The sequence below is a fragment of the Salvelinus sp. IW2-2015 genome, linkage group LG26 (genome assembly GCF_002910315.2).
Source record: "Salvelinus sp. IW2-2015 linkage group LG26, ASM291031v2, whole genome shotgun sequence".
NCBI classification, from domain to species: Eukaryota; Metazoa; Chordata; class Actinopteri; order Salmoniformes; family Salmonidae; genus Salvelinus; species Salvelinus sp. IW2-2015.
Genome location: NC_036866.1, coordinates 39,338,031 through 39,356,675, shown reverse-complemented (window position 1 = coordinate 39,356,675; position 18,645 = coordinate 39,338,031). Strand labels below are relative to the sequence as shown.

Genomic DNA, 18,645 nt, shown 5'->3' with positions numbered 1-18,645 from the left:
AACGCTCCTTTTTAGCTCCAAATCCTTGCTGTTGACACAGTTTGAGCTGCACTCCAAGGGCATATTGGCTGACTGGTTTTGATTGTAGTGACCAGGAGCGCAACTTTCACTGGGGACGGGGGGACATTCTGAAATTGCATTTCTGTCCCCCCCCAGTTATATCATTGGAATGTGATACAAAACGAGGCAATAGTGTGCTTTAGGACCATGCAGACGCCTCCGAGTACTTTGGTAGGTTGTTTGGAGTGTTTATCCAACTGGATTGTTTAATTTCTTTTAAATTATGTCCCCCCCACTTCTAAAACCAAAGTTGCACCCCTGGTAGTGACTACTACTCTTCATCTGCAGTTAACTCTAGTTCGCACTGGCAACATTTGAACTGCATCAGAGCAATTTACCCAGATGTCTACCTGGGAGCCTGAGAAGATAAACGGCTTGTATACAGACTGACCCTGGCCATGTGACAGGTGAAAGTCAATTACAGTATTGGCATCAGTCTTGAGCGTAGTCTGACTGCACCTAATAAGGAAAGAACATGGGTAAATCATCACCCAGACAATTATTACTCAAAGTTCAAAGGTAGTATTTTGTAATGTTCTTAATGCAATTCTACCATGTTTTTTTTTTTTTTTTTGCATAATCTGAATCTTCATCAGTCTGTTTATTACATGGTGCTATAAGAACAATACAATCAAATTATTACTCTATGTAATATATCAATCTGACCCAGTTTAATACAAAATAAGATGATTAACTTCCAAAATGTTAAGTGTCCTTAACAGAACAATAACAATACTTTCCCCTCAGGTTTCAAGAGGAAGGAGTTCCGGGGTAAGCTGGCCATCGCCATCACAGCCAACTTTGTCAACAGGAACACCACGGCCGAGGCCAAGGTGGAGGAGATCAGCGGAGTGGCCTTCATCTTCAACCAGAAGTTCTTCCTGGAGCTCAAAGAGGAGACAGGTGGGTCTTCTACCAAACCTGACCCCCAACACACCTGCATTTACCCTTCTCCAGGTCCGGGATCTCTTTGTACAGTCTTGCCAATGACCATAGTTGTTAAGACAGCACAAACAGATCTGCGACCAGGCTAATTTATCTCTAGAATTCTGATTCCCTAGGTGTCATCATCACATCAGTCCAATGGGAACCAAAATAAAATGTTTTAATCAATGAAACCAGTGTGGCTCCTACAAAAAAAGGGAGTGTTGTGTTTACAATGAAGTACCAGCCTGTCGGGTAGATAAGATGTACTTTGCCATGCTAGAACACCATGGAGGATCCTGTGCTGCTGATTTCTCTGTTTGCTTGGCTTTGTGTGGACAGTTGGCTCAGCAGTGAAGACAGGCTGGAATCCCTTCCCCTCCAATCCCCTCTTAATGAAAGGGCCGTGCCCCATCACTCACATGGATCGTAAGATACACACTGTATGTGAAACATGATCCACTGGGCTAATCCCTACTGTACAGTTGGTCAACTAATACAACCACCCCACTGGTTGTACGGTCAACCTGGTCAACATGATGACGGACATAAAGGTGTTAATTAATCTTTGTTGTTGCAGGGATTGATCTGGAGAACATTGTGTACTACAGAGACAACACACACTACTTTGTGATGACTGCAAAGAAGAAGAGTCTGCTGGACAAGGGGGTCATCATTCATGTGAGTGGTGTTTGTTCTGCTCCTTTGTGTTCACTTTCCCCATATGTCATTCCCCCACTCTATATTTACAGCTGTGCCATTGTGCCCTACCTGCCAGAGGGTGCTAAATCTCAGCCCTTTGGTTGAACTGGGAATAAAAGCACAGAACAAGATACATTGTAGTGGATTGAGAGAGGAAAAAGTGTTGCTGGGTGAGAAGGAATCTGGCACCTGTGTGTGTCTGGTCTCTGAAGGCTCGTTTTCATTTCCCCTTCAGTGAAGATGGACTCCTCATCCTTCCTGCTCTGAATGTGACCTCTGTGTGTAGTCTTTAAACTCTCATAGCACTGCTGCCTTGACTGGTTCGAATTGTCAGCGAGCTCTTGACTTACATTTTAAATTGTACAATGAAAATATGTTTGATAAAAGAATATGATAGTGATTGCATGTGAGGGCGCTGATCCATAACAATAATAATGTAATCCCTGTAATTGCTTGCTACCTGAGGTGAAACCTGTCCCTTTGTTTCAGCAGCTGGTTAAAAAACCAGACTTGTACTGCGTAGTTCTTCAAAGTCTGCTTACGTGTTCAGAAATGTTGAACAAAACTGTCTAGGGCAACTGTAAAGTCTTTAGGGCCGGTTGCCATCACCTCAGTCTAATCTACACAGAATGAAGAGGGATCACATGCAGTAGCTAGGTAGGGCCCTGATGTTTTCCTGACCATATGCTCTGACCAGGAAAATCTTAAGCCCCAGTTATAGGCTCCAACTAGGACTTGGTAGAGGTGGTGCTCTGATTCTTTCGGAGTAATACCATTCATTTTCCATCAACCCTCCCTGTTTCTTGGTCCTGCAGGATTACATTGAAACAGAGAAGCTGCTGGGCCAAGACAACGTGAACCAGGAGGCTCTTCTCTCCTACGCCCGTGAGGCGGCCGACTTTGGCACCAACTACCAGCTGCCCTCTCTGGACTACGCCATCAACCACTGCAACCAGCCCGATGTGGCCATGTTCGACTTCACCTGCATATACGCCTCAGAGAATGCGGCGCTGTTCAGGGAGAAGTGCGGACACCAGCTACTGGTGGCTCTGGTGGGGGACAGTCTACTGGAGGTGAGGGGGCTTTACTTCATACTAGATGTTGTACTGTTGTGGGTGAAATTAATACACATTATGTCGCACCATAGCAAAATGGAGCAAAACTTTTTGCAGCAGAAACCAAAGACATGCATTTCGCATTTCTTAACTTCAGGTTTTTCCCCTCCCTGTTCGGTTCGTTTTCATCCATTTGGTGCGCCGGTATAGATTAGCATGAGAAATTAAATGAACAGTAGTCAATTCTCAAAGCTTTGTCTAAATGCCTCTCAAGTCACAGGAGCCAACAGTATATTTATTTTATTGGGATCCCCAATTAGCCGCTGCCAAGGCAGCAGCTACTCTTCCTGGGGTCCAAACAGCAAAAAATACACATAAAATTAATAATATACTGTGGCAGACCAGGGGGTTGGGTCAAAACGTTTACACAGATCAAACACGGAGTAGAATTAGCTCAGTATCAAAGGTATTTATTAAAATAAAATTCCAAAAGAAAAGAACAGGTCTCCCCCAAGAGACCCTCTCCGGGATACCATCTTCTGGGCTCCGGGTCTTGCTGTATCCTGTGGGGATCAAAAACTGAACTCCAACCTGTTACCTCTGGTACTGTCTCCAACTATACGGGATTCCTTTCCTCCCCCAGTCTCTCCCCTGTGTGCTGCTCTTCTGGCAGCTTTATGGGACTTGTACAGCTGGGTGAGCAATCAGCCCTTACTAACCAATCCCCAATCAGCCCCAATTAGTCCTGGCCGGAGAGCCCGTCGAGACCTGGCATGTCCAGCAGATGGAGCCAGATGGAGCCTGAGCCTCGTGATGTATACTCCGTCTGTCACCAGGCCTCGCCGAGTCTCCCCGTGGTGGCTGACCTGCTGTACGCCCCCCCCCCCCCCCCTAGCTCTGTTGGGGAGGGGACTGCCATCAGTACGACGTATGTCTCCCTTCTCGATAGGGCATCCGCGTTTCCATGCTTCGCCCCTGACCTGTGCACAACAGAAAAAGAGATGCGTTGAAGGGACAAAAACCACCTGGTGACCCGATCGTTTGTGTCCCTTCCCCTGGCCATCCAGACCAGGGGAGCATGGTCTGTGACCAGGGTGAAGTGGGTATCTAACAGGTAATACTTCAGTGTCTAGCGCCCACTTCACCGCTAGACACTCTTTCTCTCTGGGTATCAGCTTTCGGTTGATGTACACGATGGGGAGGAGCACCACATTATGTATCTGGGACAGAACGGCCCCTAGTCCCATGTCACATGCTTCCGTCTGGACCAAAATAGGCAGCTGGAAATCGGGCGTTACGAGAATCGGATGGGAGCACAGCGCTTCCTTCAGGCGGCCGAATGCCCTTTCTGTCTCGTCCGTCCATTTCACTGTTTTCGGGAGGCGGGCCCTGGTTAGCTCGGTGAGGGGGAAGCTATAGCCGCAAAGTTGGGGATAAACCGGCTATAGTATCCTGCCAGTCCCAGGAAGGACTTGACCTGTGTCTTGTCAGGTGCTCTTCCCAACCTTGGCTGTGGATGATGATATCATCCAAATGTGCAGCTGCGTACTGCTGGTGTGGTCGAAGTACTTAGTACATCAGTCTCTGGAATGTGGGCGGGGCTCCGTGGAGACCGAACGGGAGCACCCGGTACTGATATAATCCGTCTGGTGTCAAACGCCATCTTCTCCCGGGAGGAGGCTGCCAACGGTACCTGTCAATATCCTTTGGTCAGGTCAAGGGTGCTGATGTACCGGGCCTTTCCCAATTGGTCGATGAGCTCGTCCACCCTCAGCATGGGGTAGGCGTCAAACAAACAAACAATGTCGTTCACACCCCGGAATCATTTCAGAAGCGCAGGCTACCGTCGGGTTTGGGCACCAACACGATGGGGCTGCACCATGCACTGTGAGACTCTTCAACGACCTCCATCCTCAACATAGCTTCCACTTCCTGTTTCACGGCCTTCCTTCGTGCCTCTGGAATCCGATATGGCCTCTTTCGTACTGTTTCACCGGGCCGGGTACGGATGTGGTGTTCAATGAGGGTCGTGCGGCCCGGCTTCTCAGAGAACACCGCCGTGTTCCGATCGACAAGCTCCCTGAGCGCTTGCTTCTGGGCCAGGTCGAGGTCCTCATTGCTCGGGACCACCACTGGTACAGTTGGCGTCCTGGGTCCCGACCATAACACGGCCAAGGCTGTCCTCTCATGCCATTTCTTCAACAGGTTCACGTGGTAAATCTGTGGTTTCCGTGTCCCGGGCTGCCGTACGCGGTAATTGATAGGTCCCAGCAGCTCGATCACCTCATGGCCCGTGCCATGTTTCCAGGAATGTACTTTTGGCCGTGGGGATCAAGACCAACACCCTGTCTCCCACCTGGAATTCTCGTGGCTGGGCTCCCCGATTTTGTAGGCTTGGGCGCGTTGGGCCTTCTCCACATGTTCCCTCGTGACTGGCCATATGGCTGTCATCCATTCCCTCATCGTCTCCACGTGCTCTACCACGCTTCGTAAGGGGGTCAGTTGGGCTTCCCACACCTCCTTGGCGAGGTCCAGTAGGGCGCGTGGCCTCCTCCCGTAGAGGAGTTCGAAAGGGGAAAACCCAGTGGAGGACTGGGGTACTTCTCGGATTGAGAACATTAGGTTGGGTAGTAGCTGGTCCCAGTTCTTCCCCTTCCTGCTCGATGACCTTCCGCAGCATTTGTTTTAGCGTTTTATTGAACTGCTCAATGAGCCAATCCGTCTGCGGGTAAAAGACTGAGGTCCGGATCTGCAGGAGAGCACACATCTTTCATTAGGCGGGACAAACTCAGTACCTTGGTCTGTCAGGATCTGGTTCAGGATGCCCACTAAATGCCCTGCTAAAGAAGTGGAACAGTTCCCGGGCGTATCCCTTGGACACCGCCGCCCGTAGGGGAATGGCCTCGGGATACCGGGTGGCATAGTCTACGATTACCCGGATGTACCGGTGTCCTCGTGCTGTTTTTACCAGGGGTCCCGCTATGTCCATGGTGATGCGTTCAAAGGGCACCCCGATGATCGGTAGGGGGACCAGTGGGTTTCGGAAGTGTGCAGCTGCGACAGTCTTCCACGGCCCTCCTCATCCCGGGCCAGTGGAACCGGGCGGTGATCTGTTCCCGGGTTTCTCCATTCCCAGGTGCACCCCCAACAGGTGGGTGTGGGCCAGCTGAAGAACAGTTCCCACATACTGTCGGGGCAGCAACAGTACCTCTCAAAGTTCTCCCTGTTGGCGCGACACCTGATGATATAAAAGGTTATTCTTGAAATGGAAATGGGGGTATCGCCAGTCGCTCACCCTCGTAAGTAGCTGTACCTTCTTCCTCAGCTCGTGCCCCCAGAGGGCCGCAAACAGTGGACAATCTCGTCCCACTTAGAGGTACCAGCAACTCTGGTACGGCACCCACCATCATCTGGCAGTTCCCTTGAGTAGTGATGCTAGCCGGGCGGGCGGGTGCGGGCAGCGAACGGTTGAAAAGCATGCATCTGGTTTTATTAGCGTTTAAGAGCAGTTGGAGGCCACGGAAGGAGTGTTGTATGGCATTGATGCTCGTTTGGAGGTTAGTTAAGTGTCCAACGAAGGGCCAGATGTATACAGAATGGTGTCGTCTGCGTAGAAGTGGATCAGGGAATCACCTGCAGCAAGAGCGACATAGTTGATATATGCAGAGAAAAGAGTCCGCCCGAGAATTGAACCCTGTGGTACCCCCATAGACTGCCAGAGGTCCAGACAACAGGCCCTCCAATTTGACACACTGGACTCTGTCTGAGAAGTAGTTGGTGAACAAGGCGAGGCAGTCATTTGAGAAACCAAGGCTGTTGAGTCTACCGATAAGAATACGGTGATTGACAGAGTCGAAAGCCTTGGCCAGGTCGATGAATACGGCTGCACAGTATTGTCTTTTATTGATGGCGGTTATGATATCGTTTAGTACCTTGAGCGTGGCTGAGGTGCACCCGTGACCAGCTCGGAAACCGGATTGCACAGCGGAGAAGGTACGGTGGGATTCGAAATGGTCAGTGATCTGTTAATTAACTTGGCTTTCGAAGACTTTAGAAAGGCAGGGCAGGATGGATATAGGTCTATAACAGTTTGGGTCTAGAGTGTCTCCCCCTTTTGAAGAGGGGGATGACAGCGGCAGCTTTCCAATCTTTAGGGATCTCGGACGATACGAAAGAGGTTGAACAGACTGGTGATAGGGGTTGCAACAATGGGGGTGGATATTTTCAGAAGGAGAGGGTCCAGATTGTCTAGCCCAGCTGATTTGTACGGGTCCAGGTTTTGCAGCTCTTTCAGAATATCAGCTATCTGGATTTGGGTGAAGGAGAAGCTGGGGAGGCTTGGGCAAGTATCTGCGGGGGGTGCGGAGCTGTTGGGGGGTAGCCAGGAGGAAAGCATGGCCAGCCGTAGAGAAATGATTATTGAAATTATCGTGGATGTATTGGTGGTGACCGTGTTACCTAGCCTCAGTGCATTGGGCAGCTGGGAGGAGGTGTTCTTATTCTCCATGTACTTTTTGGAGTTTGTGCTACAGGATGCACATTGCTGTTTGAAAAAGCTAGCCTTTGCTTTCCTGACTGACTGCGTGTATTGGTTCATGACTTCCCTGAAAAGTTTCATGTCGCGGGGACTATTCGATGCTAGTGCAGTCCGCCATAGGATGTTTTTGTTCTGGTCGAGGGCAGTCCGGTCTGGTGTGAACCAAGGGCTATATCTGTTCTTTGTTCTACATTTTTTTGAATGGGTCATGCTTATTTAAGATGGTGAGGAAATTACTTTTAAAGAACGACTAGGCATCCTTGACTGACGGGATGAGGTCAATATCCTTCCAGGATACCCGGGCCAGGTCGATTAGAAAGGCCTGCTTGCAGAAGTGTTTTCGGGAGCATTTGACAGTGATGAGGGGTGGTCATTTGACTGCGGATGCAGGCAATGAGGCAGTGATCGCTAAGATCCTGATTGAAAACAATATCAGAGGTGTGTTTGGAGGGCAAGTTGGTCAGGATAATATCGATGAGGGTGCCCATATTTATGGTTGTGTCTGGTGGGTTCCTTGATGATTTGTGTGAGATTTGAGTGGATCTAGCTTAGAATGTAGGACTGTCGGGGTGTTAAGCATATCCCAGTTTAGGTCACCTAACAGAACGAACTCTGAAGATAAATGGGGGGGGCAATCAATTCACATATGGTGACCAGGGCACAGCTGGGAGCTGAGGGGGGTCTATAACAGGTGGCAACAGTGAGAGACTTATTTCTGGAGAGATTCATTTTTAAAATTAGAAGCTTGAACTGTTTGGGCATAGACCTGGAAAGTATGACATAACTTTGCAGGCTATCTCTGCAGTAGATTGCAACTCCTCACCCTTTGGCAGTTCTATCTTGATGGAAAATGTTGTAGTTGCAGATGAAAATCTCAGATGTTTTGGTGGCCTTCCTTAGCCAGGATTCAGACACGGCAAGGACATCCGGGTTGGCGGAGTGTGCTTAAAGCAGTGAGTAAAACAAACTTAGGGAAGAAGTAAACCCAGGCACCGAGTGATAAGAGAGGTTGCATCTCTGGACGGGCTAGTTATGCTGGGTGAGGTCACGTGTGGGAGGTGGGACAAAGGAGGTATCTGAGGCATGTTGAGTGGGACTAGGGGCTCCGCAGTAAACTAAGACAATAATAACTATCCTAAACAACGGTGTACAAGGCATATTGACATTAGAGAGAAACATAAAGCAATCACAGGTGTTGATTGGGAGAGCAAGCTAAAGCAACAACGGGTAAGACAACAGCTAATCAGCTAAGACAACAACAGGTAAAATGGTGATGAATGTGCAGAGACTTAAATAAATACAAAACATATAAAAAAATGTCAGTCTCTTCAGAGTCCCTGTTGTGCCGCAAGGTGATATCTTAAAAAAAAAATATGTATATATCTGGTTTTATTGCTAGCTTGAGTTACCTGGGGTGGCAGAGTTCCATGTAGTCATGGCTCTATTTAATACTGTGCGTTTCCCAGCCTCTGTTCTGGACCTGGGGACTGAAGAGACCTCTGGTTGCATGTCTTGTGTTGTACCGATGAGTGTCTGAACTGTGTGCCAACTGCTTGAACAGACAGGTCGGTGCCTTCAACACATCAATACCTCGCACAAAGACCAATAGCGATGCAGTCAATCTCTCCTCAACTTTGAGCCAGGAGAGACTGACATGCATGTAACTGACATTCCCCCCCATGTACATCTAAATGCATTATGTGCCACTTTGTTCTGGACCAACTGCAATTTACCTATGGCCCACTTTGCCACACATGATCACAACGCTGGCAGTAGTCCAGATGCAACAAAACTAGCACCTGTCTGGTCGACTGAGATGTCAAGAAAGCAGAGCAAATCCTTAACATTGACACGATCCGGCTCGAAGTCCGAAACAAAAAGGGAGACAATGTGGTGATAATAAATATATTTTTGTTATTCCTTAACTGAGGAAATGTAAATACAATTAACAATGGTGTGTGTAGTCAGTAATCCGCAGTGTAAGTGTGGTTGCGTGCATAAATGTGATAATGAGGGCTGTTGAAAGGAGCCAAAGCAAACAAACAAAAATGCCACAACCAAAAACTAAGTGTGTGTCTGCATGGAGAGAGTCTCCTCAATGAATGGGGAAGAGGTGTATTTATCTCGGGACATACCCGGGCCCAGGTGTGTCCCATGTCGCTGACGACCGTTCCAGCTCCGCTCGCCGACATCCTAATAAGGAAAACAGAGTCAAGACAAAATACGGCAGACAGAGTGGGAGGGTCGTCACAACATGGACAGACCTCTTCACATTTTAGCAACCGAGTCTATATGTTTTGACCATGACGGCTTACTATCTTGGGTTACACCCAGCTGTTTGAGCAAGTTGAGGAGACTAATCACCACGTTATTCAATAATACATCCTAAATTAGGCTTAGCGTTGAGTAAGTGATTTGTCCCAAAAACAATGCTTTTAGTTTTTTATATATATTTAGCACCAGCCTATTGCTAGTTACCCATTCTAAAACTGACTGAAGCTCTTCCGTGTCAGTTATTTATTTTATTGTCGTAGCTGACGTGTTTACTTTTGAGTCGTTAGCGTTCATAGAAACACAAGCTTTATTTAAGGACATTGGAAAGTCATTAGTAATAACAGAAAACAATAATGGCCCAAGCCGGCTGCCCTGCGGTACACCACACTCAACTGAATTTGCATTAGAGGCTTCCATTAAAGAAAACCCTCTGTTCTATTAGATCGGTAACTCTCAATCCATGATAAGGCAGAGGATGCAAATCCATAACACAAGTAATTTTTTTCAGTAATAGTTTATGATCAATGATATCAAAAGCTGCACTGACGTCAAACAAAACAGCTCCCAAAATATTCTTACTATCAATTTCTTTCAGCCAATCATCAGTCGTTTGTGTCAGTGTTGAGTGCCCTTCCCTATAAGCATGCTGAAAGTCCGTTGTAAAATAACTATTTGATCAAACACGATTATTTTCCAAAAGTTTGCTAAGCCCTGGTAACAGGCTGATTGGTCAGATATTTGAACCATTAAAGGGTGCTCTGCTATTCTTGGGCAGCGGAATGTCCTTTGCCTCCCTCCAGGTCTGAGGGCACACACCGTCTTCTAGGCTTAAATTGAACATGTGGCAAACCGGAGTCACAATGTATTCTGCTACCAACCTCACCAATTTAGCATCCAGGTTGTTGGTACCAGGTGGCTTGCCACCTCTTCTTACAGTAGATCAGATGAGCATTTTTCTTCCCACACATATTCCCTTTAGGCAGTTTGAGAACATTCCTAGCTTGCTTGTTGTCGCTGAACAACAGTGTGTACTGCTTTGTATGTGCGTAGTGTGTTGACCCATGTTCTCTCTGTCTATAGCCCTTCTGGCCCACGGGGACAGGCTGTGCTAGAGGGTTCCTGGCTGCCTTTGACACGGTGTGGATGGTGAGGGGCTGGGCGCAGGGCAAGACCCATCTGGAGATCCTGGCAGAAAGGTACAGTAGGCTGGAGATGTTTACATATGAGATTCTATTGACTGCTTCCTGAGTGGCGCAGCGGTCACTACAGACACGGGTTTGATCCCAGGCTGTGTCACAGCTGGCCGTGACCGGGAGACCCATGAGGCGGCGCACAATTGGCCCAGCGTCGTCCGGGTTAGGGGAGGGTTTGGCTGGCCGTGATTTCCTTGTCCCATCACGCTCTGCGGGCGGCTGACTTCGGCGGCCTGCGGGCGGCTGACTTCGGCGGCCTGCGGGCGGCTGACTTCGGCGGCCTGCGGGCGGCTGACTTCGGCGGCCTGCGGGCGGCTGACTTCGGCGGCCTGCGGGCGGCTGACTTCGGCGGCCTGCGGGCGGCTGACTTCGGCGGCCTGCGGGCGGCTGACTTCGGCGGCCTGCGGGCGGCTGACTTCGGCGGCCTGCGGGCGGCTGACTTCGGCGGCCTGCGGGCGGCTGACTTCGGCGGCCTGCCGCCTGCGGGCTGCTGACTTCGGCCGCCTGCTGGACGGTGTTTCCTCCAACATGTTGGTGCGGCTGGCTTCCGGGTTAAGTGAGCAGTGTGTCAGGAAACAGGATCGACCTTAGGGGAGTTGCAGCGATTGGACAAGACTGTAACTACCAATAGGATATCACGAAATTGGGGAGAAAAAGGGGTAAAAGTATTAAAAGAGATTATACTGACATTTTCTTAATCCAGGTTAGTAGAGACCGGTTCCAGTCACTTTGGAAAAAATTGCTGTCAGGTGTCTACATTCAAATTATGATTAGATCCATGTTGCTACACATTATAAATGTTTGGTTATTCTATTAGTGGAAGTTATGGGGATTTTTGTGTTTACCTGTCATACTGTGGGACAATCTGTTGCTCTGGTTTTAACAGAAAATTAATGATTTCATCTCATGACATGTTTGTAGGGAGGGCCTCTACAGGCTATTACCCCAAACAACGACAGAGAACATCTCAAAGAACTTTGATCAGTACACCATAGACCCGGTAACACGGTACCCCAACCTCAACTCCAGCTGTGTCAAGCCACATCAGGTTCGTCTGAGATGGAGAATACCTCTCATTTACATTTTAAACAGAACTTGTGTTGTCCTATTTACAGTGTTGTCCTATTTACAGTGTATTCAGACCCCCTGACTTTTTCCACATTCTGTTATGTAACAGCCTTATTCTAAAATGGATTAAATTACTTTCCCCCCCCCTCATTAATCTACACAGAATACCCCATAAAGAAAAAGGTTTTTAGAAATGTTTGCAAATGTATAAAAATGTAAACAGAAACCTTATTTACATAAGTATTAAAACCCCTTGCTATGAGACTCGAAATTTAGCTTCGGTGCATCCTGTTTCCGTTGATCATCCTTGATGTTTTTACAACTTGATTTGTGTCCACCTGAGAGAAATTCAATTGATTGGACATGATTTGGAAAAAGGCACTGTCAACTAAGTCAGGAGGTCAAAGGAATTGTCTGTAGAGCTCCGAAACAGGATTATGTCGAGGCACAGATCTGGGGAAGGGTACAAAAACATTATGCAGCATTGAAGGTCCCCAAGAACAGTGGCCTCATTAATCTTAAATGGAAGAAGTTTGGAACCATCAAGACTATCAAGAGCTGTACGCCCTGCCAAACTGCGCAATCGGGGGAGTAGGGCCTTGGTCAGGGAGGTAACCAGGAACCTGTGGGTCACTCTGACAGAGCTCCAGAGTTCCTCAGTGGAGATGGGAGAACCTTCCAAAAGGACAACCATCTCTGCAGCACACCACCAATCAGGCCTTTATGGTAGTGGCCAGATGAAACCCTCTCCTCAGTAGTTTCCCAAAAGACACCTAAAGAAACAAGATGCTCTGGTCTGATGAAACCAAGATTGAACTCTTTGGCCTGAATGCCAAACATCACGTCTGGCACCATCCCTAAGGTGAAGCATGGTGGTGTTAGCATCATGCTGTAGGGATGTTTTTCAGCGGTACGGACTGGGAGACTAGTCAGGATCGAGGGAAAGATGACCAGAGCAAATTACAGACCGGTCCTTGATGATAACTTGCTCCAGAGGGTTCAGGACCTCAGACTGGGGTGACGGTTTACCTTTGACCAAGACAATGACCCTAAGCACACAGCCAAGCAACGCAGGAGTGGCTTCCGGACAAGTCTCAATGTCCTTGAGTGGCCCAGCCAGAGCCCCGACTTAAAACCCGATCGAACATCTCTGGAGCGACCTGAAAATAGCTGTGCAGCGACGCTCCCCATCCAACCTGACAGCTTGAGAGGATCTGCAGAGAAGAATGTGGAGAAACTCCCCAAATACAGGTCTGGAAAGCTTGAATCGTCATACCCAAGAAGACTCGAGGCTGTAATCGCTGCCAAAAGTGCTTCAACAAAGTACCGAGTAAAGGGTCTGAATACTTACGTAAATGTGGTATTTCTGTTATTTATTTTTAATACGTTTGCAATAATATCTAAACAGGTTTTGTCATTATGGGGTATATAGATTTCTAAAAAAAAATATTTAAAAGTTCATCAATTTTAGTATAAGGCTGTAAAGTAACAAAATGTGGAAAGTCAAGGGGTCTGAATACTTTCCGAATGCACTGTAGAACAGTTGACAATTAACCCATTCATATCCATTGCAGAAATGTTATTTATTTTAGTTTATTTTATTCTTGTTCTCTGCTTACTGATGGACAATTCTGAAGACTTTTTTAAATCGGCCAAAGCATTTGTCTACAATGAGTTTTTTATATTGTACTATTATTTAGTCTTTGGACACATGGGGTTACTGTTTTTTACACATTTCATGAATCAAGTGGCAGGTTCATTAAATACAGTTGAAGTCGGAAGTTTACATACACCTTAGCCAAATACATTTAAACTCAGTTTTTCACAATTCCTGACATTTTAATCCTAGTAAACATTCCCCGTCTTAGGTCAGTTAGGATCACCACTTTATTTTAAGAATGTGAAATGTCAGAATAATAGTGTAGAGTGATTTATTTCAGTTTTTATTTCTATCATCACATTCCCAGTGGGTCAGAAGTTTATATACACTCAATTAGTATTTGGTAGCATTGCCTTTAAATTGTTTAACTTGGGTCAAACATTTCGGGTAGCCTTCCACAAGCTTCCCACAATAAGTTGGGTGAATTTTGGCCCATTCCTCCTGACAAAGATGGTGTAACTGGGTCAGGTTTGTGGGCCTCCTTGCTCGCACACGCTTTTTCAGTTCTGCCCACACATTTTCTATAGGATTGAGGTCAGGGCTTTGTGATGGCCACTCCAATACCTTGACTTTGTTGTCCTTAAGCCATTTTGCCACAACTTTGGAAGTATGCTTGGGGTCATTGTCCATTTGCGACCAAGCTTTAACTTTCTGAGTAATGTCTTGAGATGTTGCTTCAATATATCTCGCATGGAATTTCTCGCATGGAATAGCCTTCATTTTTCAGACCAAGAATAGACTGACGATTTTCACAAGTAAGTTCTTTGTTTCTGGCCTTTTTGAGCCTGTAATCGAACCCAGAAATGCTGATGGTCCAGACTCAACTAGTCTAAAGAAGGTCATTTTTTTTATATTTTGTTGCTGCTTTAATCAGCACCACAGTTTTCGGCTGTGCTAACATAATTGCAAAAGGGTTTTCAAATGATCAATTAGCCTTTTTAAAATTATAAACTTTGATTAGCTAACACCGTACCATTGGAACACAGGAGTGATGGTTGCTGATAATGGGCCTCTGTACACCTATGTAGATATTCCATAAAAGAATCTGCTGCTTCCAGCTACAATATTCATTTACAACATTAACAATGTCCACACTGTATTTCTGATCAATTTGATGCCATTTTAATGGACAAAATTTTTGCTTTTCTTTCCAAAACAAGGACATTTCTAATTGATCCCAAGCTTTTGAACGGTAGTGTGTACACACACGCGCACACACACACACACACACACATTATCGGTCAAAAGTTTTAGAACACCTACTCATTCAAATTATATTGTAGAATAATAGTGAAGACATCAAAACTATGAAATTACACATGGAAACATATAGTAACCCAAAAAGTGTTAAACAAATTCAAATATTGTTTATTTTAGATTCTTCAAATAGCCACCCTTTGTCTTGACAGCTTCACACACTCTTGACATTCTCTCAACCAGCATCATGAAGTAGTCACTTGGAATGCATTTCAATTAACAGGTGTGCCTTAAGTTAATTTGGGGAATTTCTTTCCTTCCTAATGCGTTTGAGCCAATCAGTTGTCACAAGGTGCGGGGGCGTGTGTACAGAAGATATCCCTATTTGGTAAAAGACCAAGTCCATATTATGGCAAGAACGGCTCAAATAAGCAAAGAGAAATGACAGTCCATCATTACTTGAAGACATGAAGGTCAGTCAATGCGGAAAATTTCAAGAACTTTCTTTAAGTGCAGTCTCAAAAACCATCAAGCGCTATGATGAAAGTGGCTCTCAAAAGCACCGCCACAGGAATGGAAGACCATAGTTAACTCTTCTGCAGAGGATAAGTTCATTAGAGTTACAAGCCTCAGACATTGCAGCCCAAATCAATGCTTCAGAGTTCAAATAACAGACACATCTCTACATCAACTGTTCAGAGGAGACTGTGAATCATGCATTCATGTCGATAACCATGTCGAATTTCTGCAAAGAAACCACTAAGGGACGAAGAAGAAGATACGAAGAGATTTGCTTGGGCCAAGAAACACAAGCAATGTACATTTGACCGGTGGAAATTTGTCCTTTCGTCTTGAGTACAAATTAGAGATTTTTTTTTTCTCCAACCGCCGTGCCTTTGTGAGATGTGGTGTGGGTGAACGGATAATCATAATAATGTGTATTTCTTACCGTAAAGCATGGAGGAGGTGTGGGGGTGCTTTTCTGGTGACACTGTCAGCGATTTCTTTTTTTTATTATTTTTATTTTTATTTTATTTTTTATTTTTTAATAAATTAATCAAGGCACACTTAACCAGCATGGCTACCACCGCATTCTGTAGCGATACGCCAGCCCATCTGGTTTGAGCTTAGTGGGGCTATAATTTTGTTTTTCAACAGGACAATGAGCCAACACACCTCCAGGATGTGTAAGGGCTATTTTACCATGAGTAGAGTGATGGAGTGCTGCATCAGATGACCTGGCCTCCACAGTCCCCCGACCTCAACCAAATTGATATGGTTTGGGATGAGTTGGACCACAGAATGAAGGCAAAGCAGCCAACAAGTGCTCAGCATATGTGGGAACTCCTTCAAGACTGTTGGAAAATATTTCCTCATGAAGCTGTTTGAGAGAATGCCAAGAGTGTGCAAAGCTGTCATCAAGGCAAAGGGTGGCTACTTTGAAAAATATATTTAGATTTGTTTAACCCTTTAATGGTTACTACATGATTCCATATGTGTTATTTCATAGTTCTGATGTCTTCACTATTCTACAATGTAGAAAATAGTAAAAATAAATAACCCTTGAATGCGTAGGTGTTCTAAAACTTTTGACTGGTACTGTATATATGGAAACAAGATTGAATGGATGAAATCCACACTCTCTCTCTCTCTCATATATTCTGACGTTGATTCCAGAGGCAGTTTGGAACTCGGTAGTGAGTGTTGCAATGGAGGACAGCTGGTTTGACGCATTACGCGCTTCAGCACACGGCGGTCCCGTTCTGTGAGCTTGTGTGGCCTACCACTTCGCGGCTGAGCCGTTGTTGCTCCGTGACGTTTCCACTTCACAATAACATTACTTACTTGCTACCTGGGGCAGCTCTAGCAGGGCAGAAATTTGACGAACTGACTTGTTGGAAAGGTGGGATCATATGACGGTGCCACGTTGTAAATCACTGAGCTTTTCCCAAAGGCCATTCTACTGCCAATGTTTGTCTATGGAGATGGCATGGCTGTGTGCTCAATTTTATACACCTGTCAGCAATGAGTGTGGCTGAAATAGCTGAATCTAACATACTAATGACCATCAGCAGCATCAGAGCTTGGAGAAACCTAATTACCATGACTAAACGGTCAGGTGGAATTTGACTGCCTTCATGACTCGTGACCACCGGTAATACGTTCACTGCAACAGCCCTAGGTATATACACACATCGTCTGGAGCATTGGTGTCCAAAGGTTAAATATAGTATGATGCAGAAATGGCTATAGTTCACAAACAACAGTGAGTTTAAGCATACATTTGGCATATTTGGGCTTAGAACAGGTCAAATAACAATACTATATGCTGGTTTCAACTATGTTGACACCACATTGCATGCATTTACACCAAACAGAATTTGTTCAATGGCGCTTTTTGATATTTTACTAAATATAGTACAGGGATGTGAATGGGTTAACTTGCTTAACATGTATTGACATTGGCATGCTAAAGAACCGGTTTCACAGAGCAGGTTACTCAAGTTTTAATATTCTAATATACTTCTCATGCCTCTCTCACAGGTGCGTCACCTGTTCATAGACGGGCAGCAGGACTCCTGTACTCTGGAGCGGGGTGGACCCACACGTAGTTCTGTCAATCTCTCCAGACGAGGTCAGTCTTCACAAACAGACTGACCACAGTCTGAGACTTGTCATTTCTCAGGCCTGTCATCCCAATGACTAACCTGAAGCATCATCCTCTAATTATATCAGACAAGCTCAGACATAGACACCCACGTAGGCCAGGACATAGAAATACAATTATGGCTGCAGGTCCACCCATCATGGATCATTGACTTGAATGGGAATGTCTGTTCTAGAAATTGTATTTCTACAGGCCAGGAGCTGACCGAGACGGTTTGGATTAGTCATACGTGCAAGCAGTATGGATTAGTGGCTCCTTGTGATGTTCTATTAGTAATCTGATCTGCGTTTGTCCCATAAACTTGCTTCACCTGAGTTAATAAAAGGGCTCATCACAGTTACACCCACTTGAAACAATGACTGCGGTCACATTACATGAAGCAGGGTCAGACATGCCCAACGAAAGTGTGTGCTGGCCTACACTCCCATACCCTCATCTCATACTACTTTTAAAAAGGTAGCCATGAAGACGTATTACACTACAGGGATGTGATGTGTACTCTAGCCAGTATTCTGTAGCCAGGTGTATTTGTCTTTCTCTGTATGTTTGTTATTTGGTGGTGATGGCGTGATTGGATGACTGATTGGTTGGTCCCTCTTCTCCCACAGAGTCGGACATCCGGCCCAGCCGCCTCCTCACCTGGTGTCAGAAGCAGACACAGGGGTACAGGGGTGTGGATGTCACCAACCTCACCTCTTCCTGGAAGAGTGGCCTGGCACTCTGTGCTCTTATACACCGCCTCCGGCCAGACCTCATGTGAGAGAACGCACATGTACAGTGCCTTCAGAAAGTATTAATACCCCTTGACTTGTTCCACATTTTGTTGTTACAGCCTGAATTCAAAATTGATTAAATAGATTTTTCGCTCACCCATCTAAACACACTACTCTATAATGACAAAGTAAAAACATGTTTTTAGAAATGTTAGCTAATTTATTAAATGAAATACAGCAATATCTCATTTAACATAAGTATTCACATGCCTGAGTCAATACTTTGTAGAAGTACCTTTGGCAGTGATTACAGCTGTGGGTCTCTGGGTAAGTCTCGAACAGCTTTCAACACCTGGATTGAGCAACATTTGCCCGTATTTTTTTTTTTTTTTTTTTTTTAATATTTAAAATATGTATTTATTTTCTCATTCTTCAAACTCTGTCAAATTAGTTGTTGATCATTGCTAGACAACTATTTTCAGGTTTTGCCGTCGATTTAACTCCAAACTGTAACTCGGCCACTCAGGAATATTCACTGTCTTCTTGGTAAGCAACGCCGATGTATATTTGGCCTTGTGTTTTAGGTTATTGTCC

The 18,645-nt window shown here is 45.8% G+C and overlaps 1 protein-coding gene across 7 annotated transcripts in view; it reads left to right on the top strand.

Annotated features, from left to right (window-relative positions):
* LOC111952514 (F-actin-monooxygenase mical2b) overlaps window positions 1–18,645 on the top strand; it is a 74,189-nt gene that overhangs the window by 18,896 nt on the left and 36,648 nt on the right. For all 7 annotated transcript variants that reach the window (XM_023971252.2, XM_023971251.2, XM_023971250.2 and 4 more), the window contains exons 6-12: window positions 808–963; window positions 1,565–1,665; window positions 2,502–2,759; window positions 10,633–10,748; window positions 11,667–11,793; window positions 17,215–17,305; window positions 17,947–18,094. In XM_023971252.2, the coding sequence (XP_023827020.1) occupies window positions 808–963; window positions 1,565–1,665; window positions 2,502–2,759; window positions 10,633–10,748; window positions 11,667–11,793; window positions 17,215–17,305; window positions 17,947–18,094 (997 nt within the window). The remainder of the gene's footprint in view (window positions 1–807; window positions 964–1,564; window positions 1,666–2,501; window positions 2,760–10,632; window positions 10,749–11,666; window positions 11,794–17,214; window positions 17,306–17,946; window positions 18,095–18,645) is intronic.